At 37.8% G+C, this 18,532-nt stretch overlaps 3 protein-coding genes across 6 annotated transcripts; 1 reads left to right on the forward strand and 2 right to left on the reverse strand.

Annotated features, from left to right (window-relative positions):
- On the reverse strand, positions 246 to 5,742 carry LOC109718537 (beta-glucosidase BoGH3B-like). 2 transcript variants are annotated; one of them, XM_020244802.1, is made up of 8 exons: positions 5,040 to 5,742; positions 4,449 to 4,539; positions 4,217 to 4,362; positions 3,369 to 3,612; positions 2,753 to 2,857; positions 2,494 to 2,676; positions 1,504 to 1,705; positions 246 to 927 (listed from the first exon to the last, which is right to left on the reverse strand). In XM_020244802.1, the coding sequence occupies exons 1-8, from the start codon at positions 5,423 to 5,425 to the stop codon at positions 440 to 442; spliced, it is 1,845 nt and encodes a 614-aa protein (XP_020100391.1). In that variant the 5' UTR covers positions 5,426 to 5,742; the 3' UTR covers positions 246 to 439. The 2 variants fall into 2 exon arrangements, with proteins under 2 accessions (XP_020100391.1, XP_020100392.1); XM_020244803.1 differs by lacking the exon at positions 5,040 to 5,742 and having other exon boundaries at positions 4,217 to 4,354.
- LOC109718064 (phosphomethylpyrimidine synthase, chloroplastic) lies at positions 8,065 to 13,683 on the forward strand. 3 transcript variants are annotated; one of them, XR_002218359.1, is made up of 9 exons: positions 8,065 to 8,150; positions 9,029 to 9,347; positions 9,444 to 9,571; positions 9,788 to 10,144; positions 10,259 to 10,728; positions 11,254 to 11,930; positions 12,128 to 12,222; positions 12,520 to 13,379; positions 13,482 to 13,683. XR_002218359.1 is itself a non-coding variant. In XM_020244066.1 (7 exons), exons 2-6 carry the CDS (start codon positions 9,040 to 9,042, stop codon positions 11,926 to 11,928), a joined length of 1,938 nt encoding a protein of 645 aa, XP_020099655.1. In that variant the 5' UTR covers positions 8,065 to 8,150; positions 9,029 to 9,039; the 3' UTR covers positions 11,929 to 11,930; positions 12,128 to 12,356. The 3 variants fall into 3 exon arrangements, 1 of the variants encoding a protein (XP_020099655.1); XR_002218360.1 differs by having other exon boundaries at positions 12,128 to 12,218; positions 12,520 to 13,678; XM_020244066.1 differs by lacking the exons at positions 12,520 to 13,379; positions 13,482 to 13,683 and having other exon boundaries at positions 12,128 to 12,356.
- On the reverse strand, positions 14,018 to 18,141 carry LOC109718736 (GDP-mannose transporter GONST1-like). Its single transcript, XM_020245125.1, has 10 exons — positions 18,007 to 18,141; positions 17,467 to 17,673; positions 17,043 to 17,244; positions 16,150 to 16,289; positions 15,827 to 15,956; positions 15,508 to 15,606; positions 15,274 to 15,428; positions 14,823 to 14,939; positions 14,469 to 14,566; positions 14,018 to 14,358 (listed from the first exon to the last, which is right to left on the reverse strand). The coding sequence occupies exons 2-10, from the start codon at positions 17,661 to 17,663 to the stop codon at positions 14,315 to 14,317; spliced, it is 1,182 nt and encodes a 393-aa protein (XP_020100714.1). The 5' UTR covers positions 17,664 to 17,673; positions 18,007 to 18,141; the 3' UTR covers positions 14,018 to 14,314.

Consider the following 18,532-nt stretch of genomic DNA (forward strand, 5'->3'; position numbering starts at 1 on the left):
GTCCGTCCATGTCTCGGTTAGTGCATCGGACCGGTTAGCAAATAGCGATATCCATCACCAATCTTACCTTTTGGACCTTTATGTATTCTATTTTATTTTATTATGAAAAGATGTAGAAAATTACTAACCAACCTGAATCGACCCAATTCTCAGAACTACAACATATCAAAGTCATGGAGGGCATTTTGCGTAGTGCTGTGCTCTATAAGAAGATGCATGTAGTGAAAATAATCTTAATAATCCAATTATGTTCAAAGCATAAGCCCTGGATTTTACTTTTTTCCGATGCAAAGTTTTACATCCATCATACAACAAAGCATTCAGCCCCACCCAGGCATTAAAAAACTCATAATGTGATAACAACAATTATTTAGTAATTAAAGATGTACAGTAATACAACAAGAACCAGTAAAGTGCAATGCTAAATTATTGGGATTTTTCATTCATTTTCCCCATACATTTTCAGCCCGAATCCAATCGGAAATAAGGGATCGTATGAATCGTGTGAAGCATTTAGAGGCAATTGATTGATTGATCTAAACCATGACACAGGTAAAACACCCTCAAAATCATAGTCTCCAAATATAACATCAGCAACTCCCCGTCCCTCGCTTCCCGGTAGCCATGCCGCGACCAAGGCGTCTATCTTCTCAAGCAGTTCCGGCTCAAAAACTAATGGCCTTCCAGATATCACAATTACTAAAGTCGGAATATTAGAAGCTACAAGAGAGATCATATCTGCGCCGTCAAAAGGAATGCTAAGATCTGTTCTATCACCCAAGAATTCGGCATAAGCAACCTCCCCGACAACAACTATTGCACATGAGTACTCTTTTCCTAAGAAAGTGGCGGCCGATGGGCTTTCCTCAAATATCACTTCAGTTTCCTCTTCTATGGACTCTTTAATAGCCTCCAATATACTTGTCCCTGCAAATATACATGCGTAAAAATGTATGGATGGCCAATCTACTTCTCCAATATTGAAAATTAGCAGCTCTACTATCCACATAAACATCTTAATATCTTATTCTACGAACTCTTTCGCATTTTGCAGTTGCATCCCTGAATCCTTTTGCCGTCTAATCACTCGAGTCACATTCTCTGGAAATGAACCCTTCTTCATAATAAATGACTAATTTAGCTCTTCTTTATTAAACATCTCCTTCTACTTTATTTTAAACAGGCGTAAATAGGTCATTTAGTATGGATTAAACAAAACCAGGATTAGACAGAGAGCCAGACAGCCAGGGATGAGAAATGCAAAAAGTATAAAATTTCAGGAAATGAAATGTCTCAGTGAAAAGTTTAGGATTATGTTGCAAATGGCAAGAGTAAGTGCATTTTACCCTATCTACCATAAAACTTGTCTACTTAAAAAGAGAATATTACAAGCATAATCTGATCCTTACATTTTTATAAAATGAGAGACTATTGTAAGAGGCGAAAATATCCTTGATTGATAGCAATTATGAAGTACAATGATCATATAGGAAAACACCATACCAATTGTTATCCTCCCGCTGGTTCCATACCAAGTTATTGTCCATCCCCCACACTGATATCCAATGTCATCAGCATGTCTCCCAGCAACAAGTATTCTTTTAGCATTTTTCTTTAAAGGAAGAAATGGTCTTTTTGGCTCTTTTCCATTTTTTAGAAGGACCAAGGATTTTCGAACAGCCTCTTGTGCCAACAGTCGATGCTCCTGGAAAGTATTTTGATATCATAGAACAGAAATAAACTTAGCATGTATATGGGCAAAATGGACGAAATAACTTTATAACGCCTTTAAGAACATTCAAACTGCATGCAGTTGCTGAAGTAATCCACTTCCAAACTAACCAAAAACTTAATACAATTTGCACAAATAATAGTACTCCAAATTATGAAGCTACTATCTAACCAATCTCAATTTCGAAACATCAAGAAATCAGTGATAAAATGAGTCACGTGTAATTAGTCAAACTGTAAAACTGTGGTCTTTGTGGAATCACATTAAACTGTTACAGTAGAAAAGGGTTGAGGTTTCAGCCTATGAATGATGGCCCAACTATCTGCCAGTTAAAAAGTAGCAGTTCAAAAGTAATGCTTCCTTGCTTTGCCTTTCAACAGGAATGTAGAAGGGTGTTATCAGATGAAAATGAACTAGAAATGTTTCCCTTTCACAGTCTAGTTGTCTTAGCTCTCATAATAATGGCTAATGGCTGTATCACAAAAATGAATCTAATGAATACAGTCCGCATGAACAGGGAGTGAAATTCAAATAGAAATTAGAAAGCATTCATTCGATCACAATTTCCCCTTCCCATAACAATTTTAATGTATCAGTAAGCAATCTTTAAACTATTTGACACTCCTTGTAGTACATTATCCTTTTGTGCAATACAAGTAAACCACTCATTTACATATTGAATCAAGGGTAAGGTCAAACAAGCAACAGATACCTACTAGTAAGCAGTATTGGAATTGTATTCTCTAATCAAAAGCTCTCACCTTGCATCCCACTACACTGAGCAAAGAACGATCAGAGAAAGGCTGCTCAAAGAGTCCAGAGACAAACTTCACCCTCAGGATCCGCTCCACAGCATCATCGATCCTCGACATGGGTATCTCCCCCGACTCCACCAGAAAAACCAAATCTTCTAGAAACTTGCCGTATCTGTGAGGCACCATTATCTGTACATTTCTCAGGTACTATTTTTAGTTACCAATAGTTGAGGAGGTGTACTTTACATATATGATCAGTCACTACCATGTCGATTCCAGCATTAATTGATGCAGAAATGCAATAACGATAGTTCGATCCTTGAGGGTGGCAGAGCCTATCAATGCCTTCCCAATCTGATACGACAAAACCCTGTAATACATGCAAGAAAGTAAGTGAATCACGCCATCTAACCATTGATATCTACAATGCACCCAGATCATATTTAGAATTGCTAGTTTCTGATCATAAAAGAACAGTAAAAATGCATAGATACCTCCTCAACTACATGACCTGGAACTTTATTTATTTATTTATTGTTTCAGACACACACCACTAAACTTTCGTTTCTTATAATTTAAGGAGATTCTGTAAAACTCAATAACCCTGTTAGTTGTCAGCTGTTAACTATTTACGGAATCTGCAGTTCCATCCACTGAAAAGCAGGCATAGCCATTAATTCAATTAAATTCCATTAAACATAGCAAAATCTCTAATTCAACTGACAAAAGTAACTCAAATAAAAAGAAGGAAAAGTTAAGTTTGTCAATAGAGCAGAAATGAGAGGTACCCTAATGTAGAATGGCCCAAAGTTAAGATCTACGTACATTTTCACCTTGAAGAACAAATAAGAAAAGAATTAAGTTTTAGTTAGCTTTAGTACCTTGAAGCCCAGCTTGTCCTTCAGAATATCAGTTATGAGGAAACGATTAGCATGTAATGGTTTCCCATTCCAGCTAGTGTATGATGCCATAACAGTACAAACCCCCTGGGCTAAGCAATCAAAATAAGGACTCATATGAATCCTCTCCAACTCTTCATAGCTGCAAATGGTGTTGCCTTCATTTTTTCCTTTGTGTGTGCCGCCATCTCCCACAAAATGCTTGGCACATGCAATCGCATTCCTCCTGCAATTATTTTAGAAGCTCACTTCCATATTATTTCTGATCGCTCTTAAGATAACAAAAGGGTTAATCACAAATTTTGTCCCTCAAGTTTTGACCTGGGTAGTGGGTATCATTTGCAAATTGCAACAGTTGAGTCTCTGAAGTCTGACCCCAACTTTTTCATCTTTCAAGTTTATATCTGAAGTTTGACCTCAACTTCTTTTTTGTTCCTCAAGTTTGAGCACAGTTTCAATTTATCCTCAGCATTTCCGTTTGAAGAAAGAAAGACTAATGATGACGTTGACACGGCACATTAGATAATAGACTCCAGAGAGGACTTAACTACTACGGAAAACAAATGTCAAAAACTTAATCATTACATAACTTAATCATTACATATCAAACCGTAAGGACAAACTGAAATCCAGGTCAAACTTCAGGAACCAAATATGTAATGAACGGCCAAGTATAAATGTAGAAAAATGCCAAATAGTCAGAGTGAGTTTTGGAACCCTTTTTGCATCACTGTAAATCAGTTGTTACGCTGCTTATAACAACGCAATTCTTGAGAGAGCTATTACAAAGGGTAGTATAAAGTCTAAATTTGTAGGGCAAAATTGTGTACCTTCCAGCAAGGAAAGGGTAGCAAGGAGGATGCCCTGGAGGAGGTGATCCTTGCAACCCTGAAACTATAGAGGTCATTGTCCGAACGATCTCTGTGTCCTCGCTATAGCATTCATAGCATCTCCCCCATCTCGGATCTCTGCAGACCTAACACACAGGTCCACATATAACCAACAGAGATCAAGCACACCAAGCGTTCAAGAAAATGTGCATGAAATAAGAAACCAACTTACCGCAACACAGGGGGCAAACGTCCAGTGTATGCCAGTTGCTCTCACTTCTAGAGCTGTTGCTTCCCCAATCTTGCGCACCAATTCCGCATCCCTAGGGCCAAATCACACCACAAAGGATCACATTTACAATGAAAATAATAAATAAAAAAATTAAGGCTTATAAATAAAAAAATTAAGGCTTAACACCACAAGAATTCATTTAGGGCCTGTTCCCTCCTGTATGGTGTAGTAATTGCCAAATGGTGCAATATTCTTCGATAAAGTGCTGTTAGAGTAGCGCTACAAAGTGAAGCACTTCATCCTGTAGCAGAATCGGTGCTAAAAGCAGATACAATATAAGGGGGCCAAACAAACCCTTCCTTCCGTTTGCTGCCAAAAAGTTCCACCAATTTTTATTCCACTCCAATTTTGGCTCACAAAGCTTGGCTTTTGGTGCGGAGATTTTCAAACTAAAACTATAGAATGCAAGTTTGATAGCAGAATGCTGATGGTATCAGACTTCTAAAATTTTCCATCCAATAATGCAGGATTAACATTCTTAGCAAAAAATAGCAATTAAAGGAAGGGTCAGATTGGGGGGTTGAGGTCGACCTTGTGGCGCCGAGGCCGACGTTGTGGGGGAAAATGGTGGCGCCGAAGAGGTTGTTGTGGCCGTGGACGGCGTCGGCGCCGTAGATGATCGGGATCGAGAGGCGCGAGGCGAGCGCCCACCGCTGCATCTCGTCCACCATGTCGGCCCAGTCCGCGGCGGAGGCGGCGGCGCCGGCCGGGAGGGGAGGGCCGCTGCCGCCGGCGCTGAGGACGGAGCCGACGGCGAGGCCGGCGAGGGCGGCGCGGGAGGCGACGCAGCGCTCGACCTGCGCCATCTGCGCCGCCTTCTCCCGCAGCGTCATGCGCGCGAGGAGGTCGCCGACGCGCGCCTCCACCGGCTGGGACGGGTCCTTGTAGATCAAGGACAACGACTCGCTCGTCGCCATGGGAGAGGGGGGATCGTTCTCTCTCTCTCTTTAGATCTAGATCTAGATCTAGATCTCTCCCTTTCTCTCTCTAGATCAGGGAGGAGAGTAGATGATGATTTGGAAAGGGATGGGTTCGGGAGGTAGGAGATGCGCCCGCTAGGTTGCTGCAGTAAACATGCGCTCTTCAGTTTGAAAGGAAGTTGAGGGACAATGGTACATACACTCATTATCAAACCCAAAATAATAAATAATTCTGGATCTTGTCGGGACTTGTGCTTTGTGATTCTCAACTTTTTCTCTAGAATGTATAGATACAAATTTTACGTTTTTTTCTTTTTTTTTTTCTTTTTTTTTTTTTAGAGAGAGAGAGAGAGAGAGAGAGCACGGAGCTTCATTCATTACATAAATTAAACTATAAAGAGTAAGACAGCCAGGCCTCAGAAAAATAAAAAGTCAAGAGAAGAAAAGGCAAGTAAGAAGGACATGATACAAAACAAGAACAAACAACAAAATAAAGGGTGTGCCAAACACCAACTTCATCCTGCTCTACAAAAATGGACCCACTCCTTCGTCAATACTCCAATACGATGAGCAAAAGAGGTAGCGTCCATTGGTAGGTTTCAAAAGATAATATTATTTCTTTCACTCCAAATCGTCCACCATATAACTGCCACAAGAATTTGGGCCTTCGCAATGTCACCCTGCAACCCCTTCCCCGCCAGTGTCTCCCAAACAGTATTGACATCCTCCATGAAGGTGAAAACGAGAGAGTCATCGAGGAGTGAAATAAAAAGGAATCTGCTAACAACACATCCCACGAACAAGTGGTCTACTGTCTCCAGATTATCGGCACACAAGACACACTGGTTATTTTTCAGATTGTCCACAGTAGATAGTCTCTTTTTTAAAACTAACCAAATAAAAAAAATCCGACTTTTGTCGGAATTTTCAAATTCTAGATGACAGGCGTCACGACGTCTTTTACACCCCCCATCCTGATGAGCGAGTACACTGATTTGACAGTAAAATTGTATTCAAAGTTCCATCTCTAATGGATGACATCAGGGTGATCAATAACTCGGAAGTTAGCAATGGTGTTTTTATTTAGCTCTGAAATGCTTTGCCTACTAAGTTGTCAGTTTCTTTTCATCCCTCTCAAAATCTTTCTCCACCTCCAACAGGAGACAAACAAATACTCGCCAATAAACACCTCCTCTTGGAATTATTTATATTCCAAACGATTGGAGAAGAAAAATACATATTGTGAAAAATCAAAAAGAAAAATTGTTCCAAAACTTTTTTTAAAAAAAAATACTATAATTTACTGTTCATCATATATAATTTTAAGAGTTAATTGCATACAGCTCCCTGGAAATATAGCAAATTATAAATATATTTTTAAAAAGTTTAATTTTTTTATGTTATCCCTATAAAAATTTTAAATTTTAAAATATTCCCCTACCGTTAGGATCCTTTAAAAAAAAATTAATTAACCATCGGTAAAATACTTAATCCTAATTAGTCAATAAAGTAATTGATGTTTTTACCCTTTTATATTATATCTTCTTTTCTTAATCAAAACTTTAGCAATAGAAACTCTTCTTATTCTTTCGCTTCCTTTCCCTCTCTCTATTTCATACTAGTTTCAAATCCGTAACTTAAATTTGTATATCCCTATTCATCCACGACACGTGTTACTTCGCCCATGTCGAATGCATGTTGTTTTTCAATCAATTTTATTTATAATTTTTTTTTTTATTTTGTTCAAAAAAAAGATTTAGAAAAAAAAAAAAAGTGAGAGAGGAGGTTGCAACAATAGTTAATTGGGTTGAGTTTTAAAGCGAAAAAAGATAAGCATTAAAAATTTTTTTGGGGAACATTTTTGTATTATTTATAGCATGCGAAATTTTAGAGAAACATATTTGTAATGGCAAAATTGACATTTCACTTATCTGCTATTAAAAATAAACAGTTCTTTACTAGTAACAAACTGAAAAAATAAATATGAATATTACTGTATTTTTACAGAAATAATATTAAAAAATAAAATTTTGTAAGAATAGATTTATAATTCGCTAGGCTTATAATTTTAAAATTTTAAGATTATTTAAATGAGGAAAATGATCTCATCTTGCGGTTTACGTGCTATAAATGTCTTCGGGCCACTTGTCATGCACCACACCACGTGAATAGATATTTTTCTCAAAACTTTTAGCAAAATATCAGGTATGATAAGTCCACCCTCCCATTTCCAATACTTCTGCTCAACGTGAACACTTTTATCTCTTCAATTTCAAAAAAAAAAAAAACCCCCTCATGCTCATCCAATATAATATTGAGATTTTAATAACAAATTTTAAAATTAAAAAAGATTTTTAAAATTTATGAATAAAATAAATGGTATAATTTACCAAACTATCTTAATTAAAATTTATTAAAAAAAAATTTATCTTATTTTTCAGCCATTTCACGTAGTATGATGATGCCGAAGCGTTGAAATAACAACCGCAAAAATATCTACCTAATCGAACGGCCACTACGACTTCAGATTAACGGTAAGTGCAAATTGACAGCTTCGGCTCACGGATGACGTGGTACACTCGGTTCAGGATTGTATTTTCCGGACGTAGTCTTGAGGGAAAGCCCTATATAAGTTCCGCACTGCTCTGCGTTATCTTTTCCCACCGTTCGTTCGCTCTTTAAGCTGTCCCATTGGGATAAGAGAGGAGAGTTTGATAATTAGGTACGCTTTGCATTAATCTTCTCCATACGTTTTTTTTTTTTCCTTTTCTTTATTCGATTTACTTCAATTTCTAAGTGATCGAGCTAATTATTACTTCGGATTCATCGTTTTTTTTAATAATTTTGTAATTAGCTTTGGATTTGTCATCAATAGTAGAATATAAACGATTATTTGTATTATTTTACATGATATAAGATTTGAATATCTTGATATTTTGAGCCTATCAAAATGACTGATGCAAGGGAGAATGTTGAATGTATAATATTTAAATTAACAGCTTAAGCTTTTGGAAATATACGATGATAAACGGTTGTTTCGCATTATTTTACATAATTATTTTATATAGGGAAAAAAAAAAGGATTGGAAGAATCTGGTAACAAATTTAAGAATTATGATATTCTAGAGAACTAGGAAAACAAATGAATGCAAGAGTAGGTTTCTTATGGTTAGATCTAGTTAATTGAAGGATATGTTGCCAATCACAAGCATTGAAAGATGATTAAAATTGCATAGTAATATGAAAGAATTATTTTGGCACTATCTTCATAATCTCCACAGAGTTGATTTCTGCGGAAATAAATAGTAAATAGGTATGATAGATAGCCAGCAAATTTACACTATAATTAGTACTGAAAGGTGTGTTTTATATAAGCAATTGTGTGGAGCAAATTCTGTAACTTGTCTATGTCTCTCCTTTTATTAAGAAGATTAAGTGGGTGTACTTAATTTCTTTTTGGTACTCGAATGCAAAGATTGTTGGACAATTGTTTTTCCCCTCAAATTCTTAATATGCTTTGTTACTTTTTAATGCTGATTATTTTAATTTTTTTTTCATGTTCATAACATGTTAATACTAGTAGTCATTGTTATTTTCTAGTTCATCAAGAGATGGCGAGTGTGCAACCTTCATATACATCCATGCTTGCTAAGACAAGTTGTCGCACTCCCCTTAAGTTGCCCAAAACTTCTTTTTTACCTGGATTAGAAGCTGTGGCACGTGTTTCAGATATCCAGGATAAGGAGATAAGCCCTAAATATGTTACTTCGACTCCGAAGGCCACTTTAGCTGTTGAGCATTCGGTTGCGGAGTCACCAAAATCTAAGCAGAAGAAGCACACCATCGATCCTTCTGCTCCTGATTTTCTCCCGCTCCCTTCATTTGAAGAATGCTTCCCGAGGAGTACTAAGGAATATAGGCACGTGCAGATTGCAGTCGCATATGTTGCTTATCTTGTTTTATTTCATTTGAGGCTATGAGCATAATTTACGGTTATCTCCATTTTGTTTTACAGAGAAATTATTCATGAGGAATCTGGTCACGTCCTTAAGGTTCCATTTCGAAGAGTTCACTTGTCTATAGAAAACAAGTGCTTTGATACGTATGATACCAGTGGGCCGCAAAACATAAGTCCGACTTTGGGTAAGTGCATTAACCTCATGGAATTCGCCGTTTTCAGAAACTGCATCTAATTATTCTGATGTCTGATTCAAACATACTTGTGCTTTAAACTCACCATGTTCTCTATTTCGACAGTTGATTTCGTGGCCTCTTGATACTACTTCAATTTGTTCAGTGACAAAATTTAGTTTTAGTTCAAATTGTGGTTTCAATTGATCATAGTTACCTAATTGACAGGCCTTCCTAAAATAAGGAAAGAATGGATCGAAAGACGAGAGCAGTTAGGCGGCCCAAGATACACACAAATGTTCTATGCAAAAAAAGGAATCATAACAGAAGAGATGTTGTTTTGTGCCGCACGGGAAAAGCTCGACCCTGAATTCGTGCGCTCAGAAGTTGCGCGTGGGCGTGCTATCATCCCTTCCAACAAAAGACACTTGGAGTTGGAACCAATGATCGTAGGAAGAAAATTCTTAGTTAAAGTGAACGCAAATATCGGTAATTCAGCAGTCTTAAGCTCTATTGAAGACGAGGTACACAAGCTTCAGTGGGCAACAATGTGGGGTGCCGACACCGTCATGGACCTCTCCACAGGTCGGTTTTTAAATGTTTGCTCCTTTTCTTGAGATACATCATCTTTGATCCCTATCTGTTCATTTGAGTACAAACAGTTCGAAATGTCCCTATAAAGTATTAACCTCTCTACAGGTCGTCATATACATGAAACTCGAGAATGGATCATTCGCAACTCTTCAGTGCCGATTGGGACCGTACCTATATACCAAGCCCTAGAGAAAGTAAATGGCATTGCCGAAAACCTGAGTTGGGAAATTTTCAGAGATACTCTAATAGAACAAGCTGAGCAGGGCGTGGATTACTTTACCATCCATGCTGGTGTGCTACTCAGATACATTCCTCTAACTGCCAAAAGAATGACTGGGATTGTTTCACGTGGGGGTTCAATTCATGCGAAATGGTGTTTGGCCCACCACAAGGAGAACTTTGCTTATGAGCATTGGGATGAAATACTTGATATATGCAATCAATATGATGTGTCGCTATCGATCGGCGATGGGCTGAGGCCCGGTTCGATTTATGATGCCAATGATAGTGCTCAGTTTGCAGAGCTTCTTACTCAAGGGGAACTTACACGCCGAGCTTGGGAAAAGGATGTGCAGGTGAATATATAGTACAAGTAGGAATTCCGATTTAGTATTTATTGTTCCTTTCTTATAGAAAATGTCATCAACTCCACTAATATTGCATAATTTACTTCCTAATTATGGAGAATAATCAGTAAATTTGGCAAGCTTAGCTGAGATATTACACTACAGTGCAATGTGCACATTCCCGTTTGGAGAATTCTTAAAGATCCACCCAAATCTTTTCAGCCTATTAAAGTTTCTGGAGCATCATAATTTTCACCTGTATCTCAAAAATTAGTGTCCAAGTTTGTTCTCCCATTTCTCTAATTGAGATTCCCTACCCTGTACTTCACTTTTGAAGCCTCAATATGTCTGTGCAGTCCTTGTAGCTAAAAATAATCCTCTTTTTTATCTTTAATGTTCTTTTCTCTTGCGTCTAATTATTTTCCATGTATACCCTCCTGTTGTAATGATTACTACAGTATAAAATGTCGGAAGATGTGCAAGCCGAAAATGCTTAAACAGTCCATCTTACTGCTAGCTTTTATGTTCATGCAGGTAATGAATGAAGGACCTGGCCACATTCCAATGCACAAAATCCCCGAGAATATGGAAAAACAGTTAGAATGGTGTAATGAGGCACCATTTTACACACTTGGTCCACTAACTACCGATATTGCTCCTGGCTATGATCACATCACTTCCGCCATTGGTGCTGCTAACATTGGAGCTCTTGGAACTGCACTCTTGTGCTATGTAACACCTAAAGAACATCTGGGTTTACCTAATCGTGATGATGTAAAGACAGGAGTTATCTCCTACAAGATCGCAGCCCATGCTGCAGACCTCGCAAAAGGCCACCCATATGCACAACAATGGGATGACGAATTGAGTAAAGCGAGGTTCGAGTTTAGATGGATGGACCAATTTGCACTTTCTTTGGACCCTATGACTGCAATGGCTTTTCATGATGAGACTTTGCCCTCTGAGGGGGCCAAGGTCGCGCATTTCTGCTCGATGTGCGGGCCCAAGTTTTGTTCGATGAAGATAACAGAAGACATAAGGAAGTACGCTGAGGAGAATGGGTATGGAAATGTGGAAGAAGCTGTGAAGCGTGGGATGGATGCAATGAGTGCAAAGTTTATGGCTGCTGAGAAAACTGTCAGTGGGGAACAGCATGGTGAAATTGGAGGAGAGATTTATGTGCCTGAGAGTTACGCAGCTCGTTCATGAAGGTCAGTTATTGATCTTCAAATTATGTAGTCAATGAAAAGACATAATAGGATGCGATTATGGGTCACAAGATTGCACTCTAAAGTCAGTAGATCATGATTCCTTTCGTTATAGTATCATTCATAAAATGGAGGTGACTTTTTTTTTTTTTTTGGATAGCATCCCCTCTAAAATTCACTGACAATCATATCTCTTACAGGAATAGCAATACCACTTATCCATGGGAGAAGAAAGGACAGACGTGTTGAGGATTGCTAGATATTGTGAATAACACTCCCTAGTAATGGGAGGTTGGTAAGAAGTTATGACATATATAAGTACTTCTCTTTAGCTTGTTTCTCTGCATTATCTTTAATTCACAGTTGTATGAAAGAATACTTTGTGTGCTACATTAGTTGCTATTTTATTGTCTCCATTTTTTTTGTTTCTTTGATGGACTCGTTAGTAATGAGGAATTGCACCAGGGGTGCCTGTATCTGCTAAAAATAACACGGCAGGACAGGCTGAGAAAGTCCCTTTGAACCTGAACAGCATAATACCTGCGTAAGGAGCGTGCAATCATGTTTTTCTTTTCTTTTTGTGCTTGCTCAGGGAAAGCACCTAACTGAAGATACTAAACTAGGCCGATTGCTTGGATGCACCAGTTGTTGCAGCTGGCTAAAATCTGTGACTGTCGCTGGGAAGTAACATTTTGATTATTCTCTGCTGATTAGTGTTTTATCTGTGGTTATCAAAGAGGGAGGCTATTTAGTGTTGTGGTTTCATCCAAACAATGGTAGATATTCGGGACTGTTTGGCCCAGCTAAAGCTTTTGCAAAGGTGTTCGCTTAAGTTGAGCTGTTCAAAGAAGTTCTAACAGCTTTCTCATTTAGAGTTTCTTTGTAGCTTCTCGCTGTATGCTGTAGCAGAAGCAGCAATAGCTCAACTTGTCTGCTGTTAGGAGCAGAGAAGCTGTCCCGAAACTTGGGTCAAGCAGATACTCTGTATGATTCTTTTGTAATTTCTTCAAATGGTTTTTGCTCTTCATCTACCATTATTTGCTTTTAGCTAAAACTTATCTTGGTTTTTCTTGCGAGAGAGTATTTTTTTAATGAACTTTTGGGAGAGATTATTAGACTATAGCGACAAACTTTTGAAAGTTGTTCTTGTTTGGAAACTAATTTTAGTAAGCACCAGGGGTGCTCCGCCAGTCGATCCTACAAGTGATAAAATGACTGGTGAGGGCTGAGAGAGTCCCTTAGAACCTGACCAGGGTAATACCTGCGTAGGGAGTGTGCTTTTTTTTCTTTTTGTTGTTGTTCTTGGAAACAGATGTGTGCTCGGAATGCAATCTCGCTCTCTGATCAAACTGCGACTTTCCTGTGCATTTGCACTCACTAAGGTTTTGAGGAACTGGAAGAAGATATTGATGTTGATCATGCGAATTAAGTTGTTCTTGGGCTATAAAGTCGGTAAGAATGAAGAATGATTAACAACTGTGGTGTAATTCTTAGTCCCAGGTCTTTACTTGTTAGAAACTGGAAGTAATTATTAAATATGCTTGTTTGTTTTAGGCAATAGGATTGAAGGCGAAGTATTGTTGGTTTGGCCTTAGGCCCTTAGTAATGAAGCAGTTTTTTTTTTTTTTCTTTTTTGGAATTTCTTGTGTCTCTCTGAATTTCATGTATTTTGAGTAACTTATTGCAGGTTTAAGTATGTGTTTAGGTATCAAATAAAATATGATACGGCTTGCAAAGCCCCATGGAAATAAGCTAATGATTTTCTAAAATATCTCTTTATTCTATTTTTCTTACTGATGTGCAACGATTCCAACTAAAAAGCTAAACATTTCTCACGGAATATGCTGCTCTGGTGGGAGAGTTTTCCATGAGAAGACGAAAATTACAGCCTTCTTTAATTAGATCAACTGAGAACCATACAGTGAAAGGTTCGAATTAACATCTCTCAATAATTGTAGTGTAACTAGGGTGCCACTGGTGCATTTCAAGCTTATAAACAAATAAGAAACAAAACAATCAAACTAATCTACTCTGTAGTACAGCATAGTTTAATCAAAATTAGAGATGGCTATAAAGTAACCTGCAATAAATTTCAAGTAACATTTACTGATGCCATTTTGCTTTATTCATTTTATTCGCTACTATAAAAAAAAATTCACTTGGTGAGTACCTTAGGAAGACACCACAGTATGAAGACATAGTCGAAAGATATAAACTCTTTCTTTGACACGCCATAACAAATTCCTTTGGGCTTCGGAGAGCACCATTCAGGAGACTTAGGCTAGTACTCGGTATTTGATGAATGAATTCAATTAATACACATGTACAAATGATAAGGTTTCTAAACGAACTTGCTGTAAATTGAATTGACTGTATTTCGAAGTAAATCAGGACATTTTTGCCTTTGCAAAGAATATCCCAGCAAAAAGACCTGTCAAAATTTAAATAAAACGATACAAATATTAGATTGCCGAGAATGCTACAAATATTAGATAGCAGAAGTAGCAAAGATAGAAATAAGGCGGAGACAAAAATGCTCACCAAAAAGTATGCTGAATAAGTTGGGCACGCTAACAGGGACCTTGAAGAGTAAGATACCAGCAATGGAGATAGGGATCTTGTTAAGAGAGCCCACTAGGCTGCAACAACAAGAACAAGAAATACATTTGAGAAATCATTTGAAAGTTATATCCTTAAGAGAGAGAGAGAGAGAGAGATGCAGCATCTTAAAACCAAAACTGACATTAAGAAATGACACTATTATCAATAAGTTAATATTTTTAAATAATTGAGGTCATATTGTGATAATCTGAGCCAAACATGATTAGCCACTGGCATCGCCACCCCTGCTAATTGCTAGATCCTCGTAGTTTCTGGATCAGTCGGGTACATTACCTATAAGTTGTAGGGCCTGTTTGGTGTAAAAACCATATGGATGTGAAGCTAATGGCAAGACCCAGTAACCCGCTCGCTGTTGCCACCAACCAAAACATAGGTATCCGAATAACGTCCCTGTTATACATGGAAATGAGAGAACGTGCATCGGTACAAATTAAATTCATCAAAAAGCAAAGTGTAACAATTTTTTTTTTTTTTTCTGTGGAAGCCCTGTTGCTTCCCATAGTTTGCTAAATTCACGTTCTTAATGAATGAAGTGGTAGCATGCTACCTTCCTCTCATAAAAAAAAAAAAAAAAAATCTCAGATGAAAATGATAGGTATGGGCGTTAAGTTTAGAATAGCTAGTAATTCTAATTGTTACAACTCTTGAACCAAGCACTAATAAAGTAAAGTTAATTAAGAAATGTAAAAAAACAAAGCTTAGGAAATCAAGATGGAGTGCTTACGTGTTGTAGACATATTGCCATTCATTGAAGACAATAATCAGCAAAATTGCAAATGGTATGGAAAGCGAATTATTAAGTAACACCATGGAAATTTCATTTAGTGAACCAGATTTCGTTGATTGCTTTGCTGCATCCATCACCCGCCGAAGGGTCAACTGCACCAAATCAAATGAACAGATATTGACTACTGACACTCTAAGATCACATAAAATGAAGGATATCCAAAATACCAACCGAGTAGCTTGCGGTCAAAATGCAATTCAGAATTTGCCACATGTACCCAACTGCATCAAAAGACAAATCTGTAATTCCTCCACACGCGGCTGATACAATCTGTAAAGTACAGAACATGTAAAATTGTAAATACTTATAAAGAAAAATCTTCAAACATTAGTATCAGAGGCCTCAAAAATAAGTTCCCAGGTTTCATGCCAGGACTTGCCTTCTCTCATATAATTTGAAATGCAAATTTTAAAAATATATAGGAGGTGAAGCTGGCAAAAGAGATCTAAATAAATCAATAAGGGGACATCAATAAGCAGACACTGCATACCATTAGAAAAAGGGCAGCCCAAACTTTCTTATTCTGACTCTTCCTGAAGAGATAGGTCTCTCCAATAGCTGTTAAAATGTTTGTCATGTTCTTTAAGATCGTCACCATTGCAACATTTATGTACTTCAAACTGAAAACAAAGGGAAAAACATTGAAATTATTAGGGGCCGAGCCTTGGATTTTATACAGGATTAAGATTTTTCGTCTTCAACAATGCATGATATTTTTAAAACATCTTAACCTATGAGTACTGTGATTTTCAATTCTTCCTCTAACCCTCTAAAAAGGAGATCAGATCTGATGGTGGAAAAGCAAAAGAATACCTGTACATGCCTGTCGCCAGCATTCCAATAAAAATAAGATTGACTGGAATCCAAACTCGAATCAACTTCCATGTGAGTTTTTCTGTTGAGACTATTCCCAAGAACTGCAGTACTACGATAATGATGACACATATAACGTTCTGCATCATATAACAGCATTACCTTCATAGTGTTAATATGTTGTTGATCCATTAAAATAATTCGAAAGGACATAAATTAAGATATCATGAGACATTTTCTTATGTAGAATTGGAGAAGAATAACAGAACCACATGCAATCTTTCTAATTAATAAATGCAAATGGAAGAAGAATGACATGAGATAAAGGGTAAACTTCAGAGAAAACTGATTCTGGAAAAGTAGGTGTTCCTCCTATTTGAAAATATGTGCCTTTCTATGGATCTCTCCTGTGAAATCTGCTGTCACTATTCTCAACCTACTGATAAGGGTGCTTTTTTTAAAAAAATCATAAACTGTTTTAAATGATGGCAATAAACCTCAGCCTGATTTGTCAAAATGAGTGAAAATAAATTTTGCATACAAATCAAAGTTATTCCATAGCCATTGGAGTGCTAATGTTTGTGGTTAGTGCGTGTGCCGCTGTTGGTATATCTATGCACAAACGGCTTTGGATATTTGCACCTGGCAGGGGAATGAATGCAAAATAAGTATGATAATCAAAATGATGAATGCAATACCAACTTTGCAATGGTATTTGCACAATATCACCTATTTACAGCTGTATATATGCAAAATTACAAAAATGAATTTATCCCTGTAAACTATACAATTCATTTTGCACATAAAACACAGAGTGCTAAGGTATAATCATGTAATATATAAGCAAGAAAGTAAGGTGAATGATGATATCATATCAATTTTACGAGCATTACCTGGTATAACATAAGTGATATGCCACCATTAAAATCATAGCCAGAGAGGACAACTTTGTTCAGCAATATCATGCTACAAGAAGCTATGCAATAAGCTAACCCAGAAAATACTGGTCCAGGGCTTTTCTCGAATTCACTTCGCTGCTTCTCGTCATCTTCTTCAAAGATGTTACCGGATGATGCTTGAGTCTTGTTAGATGATCTGGATTTGTTCAAAAAGTTGTACATTCATATTTTCCAACAAAAACAAGTCATTAAGATAAAATCTAAATAAGTCATTTTAACAAAGCTAACTCAACCTAGTTATTAAACTACTATTAAGTTCTTAGATTGAAATGAAAAGCTAAAGGCTGCTAACTCCAAATCCTTCAGAAATGAGATAGTGGGAGTAGATACATTTTTAGGTGCAAATAATTGAATTCACCTGTTTGTGATTGCTCTCCTTGCAACATTTGTAGCAACTTTAATAGCCGAGTAGTTCCCTTGCTTTATAAGGCTATTAATCATTCTGAAAACTGATCTGTCCCTCTTGGTAGAACTTTTATCCGCATAGCTATATTCGCTATCAGGCTCTTCTATGTCATAATCGATAACCGAATTTGATTTAAAATCTGAAGACATGGAACTTCACCTGTAAGAAGGGAAAAAGAGATGGAACAACAACTGTGAGAAACATATCCCCAACTATATACACGATTCATCAGCGCATTTAAACAAAAACTATACTCTAGTTAGTAAAGAACTAATCGGAAACTAGGAAATCATTCATGCAGGAGCCAAACAAACAATCCGAAATGGTTCGAATGCATTGCCGATTACGACTCCGAGTCCCTCAAGTCTCCAATTTGGTTGCAAATTGGGAACTAGTTCCCAATTACTATTCCTCATCATTTCAAATCCATTTTCGTTACTAATTCCAATCGTGAACAAAGCATGATTCCAATACCGAAATAGAGCTCCTTACCTTGGTTCCTGGCGAACCCTCCAGCGATCAGAGTGTCGGTAAATGGAAAACGAGAGCAATCGATGAGGAGGAGGAGGAGGAGGAGATTAGGGTTTCACTTCAATGGCGACGAAGAAAAAGGAGGAGGGGGGAGCGCGGGGATCGAGGCCGGAGGCGTGGCACGTGCGAGATCACACGCCGCGCATGTGCGCCGAGGCGGTGGAGGAGGATCGTGCGGGGGAAAAAAGTCGTCGGAGACGTTCCCGAGGCGGAGATTCTTCGCGAAAGTCAAAGGCTTCAACTCCATTACTACGCAACTCCACGTCTCCCTCCACCCATGGAGGTATAAAGTGAAGCGGAGAGGGGAGTGTGGATTAATTTATACGTTTTTAAAACGTTGCGCTCTTCGCTTTATACCATATCGACGGGCGAGAAGCGCGGGAAATGTGGGAGAGGGTGTCGGCAGCGGAAATCGCTGCGTGCACCTGGTGCACGGTGAACCACATAAGCTAAAACCGCATTCGTATTAAAGAGATTTTGAAATAGA

This window comes from Ananas comosus, linkage group 12, assembly GCF_001540865.1.
Source record: "Ananas comosus cultivar F153 linkage group 12, ASM154086v1, whole genome shotgun sequence".
Lineage (NCBI taxonomy): Eukaryota > Viridiplantae > Streptophyta > Magnoliopsida > Poales > Bromeliaceae > Ananas > Ananas comosus.

What these genes read in the sequence shown, in the direction of transcription:
- LOC109718537 (XM_020244802.1), bottom strand. Translation starts at nt 5,425, where the DNA reads ATGGCGACGAGCGAGTCGTTGTCCTTGATCTACAAGGACCCGTCCCAG. An exon ending in CGTTTGCCCCCTGTGTTGCG is followed by an intron (nt 4,363 to 4,448) that starts GTAAGTTGGTTT and finishes CCTGTGTGTTAG; the next exon opens with GTCTGCAGAGATCCGAGATG. An exon ending in TACCCTTTCCTTGCTGGAAG is followed by an intron (nt 3,613 to 4,216) that starts GTACACAATTTT and finishes AAATAATTGCAG; the next exon opens with GAGGAATGCGATTGCATGTG.
- LOC109718064 (XM_020244066.1), top strand. Translation starts at nt 9,040, where the DNA reads ATGGCGAGTGTGCAACCTTCATATACATCCATGCTTGCTAAGACAAGT. An exon ending in AGGAGTACTAAGGAATATAG is followed by an intron (nt 9,348 to 9,443) that starts GCACGTGCAGAT and finishes TTTGTTTTACAG; the next exon opens with AGAAATTATTCATGAGGAAT. An exon ending in AAACATAAGTCCGACTTTGG is followed by an intron (nt 9,572 to 9,787) that starts GTAAGTGCATTA and finishes CCTAATTGACAG; the next exon opens with GCCTTCCTAAAATAAGGAAA.
- LOC109718736 (XM_020245125.1), bottom strand. Translation starts at nt 17,663, where the DNA reads ATGTCTTCAGATTTTAAATCAAATTCGGTTATCGATTATGACATAGAA. An exon ending in TGGCAATATGTCTACAACAC is followed by an intron (nt 14,940 to 15,273) that starts GTAAGCACTCCA and finishes CATGTATAACAG; the next exon opens with GGACGTTATTCGGATACCTA. An exon ending in CTTATTCAGCATACTTTTTG is followed by an intron (nt 14,359 to 14,468) that starts GTGAGCATTTTT and finishes AAATTTTGACAG; the next exon opens with GTCTTTTTGCTGGGATATTC.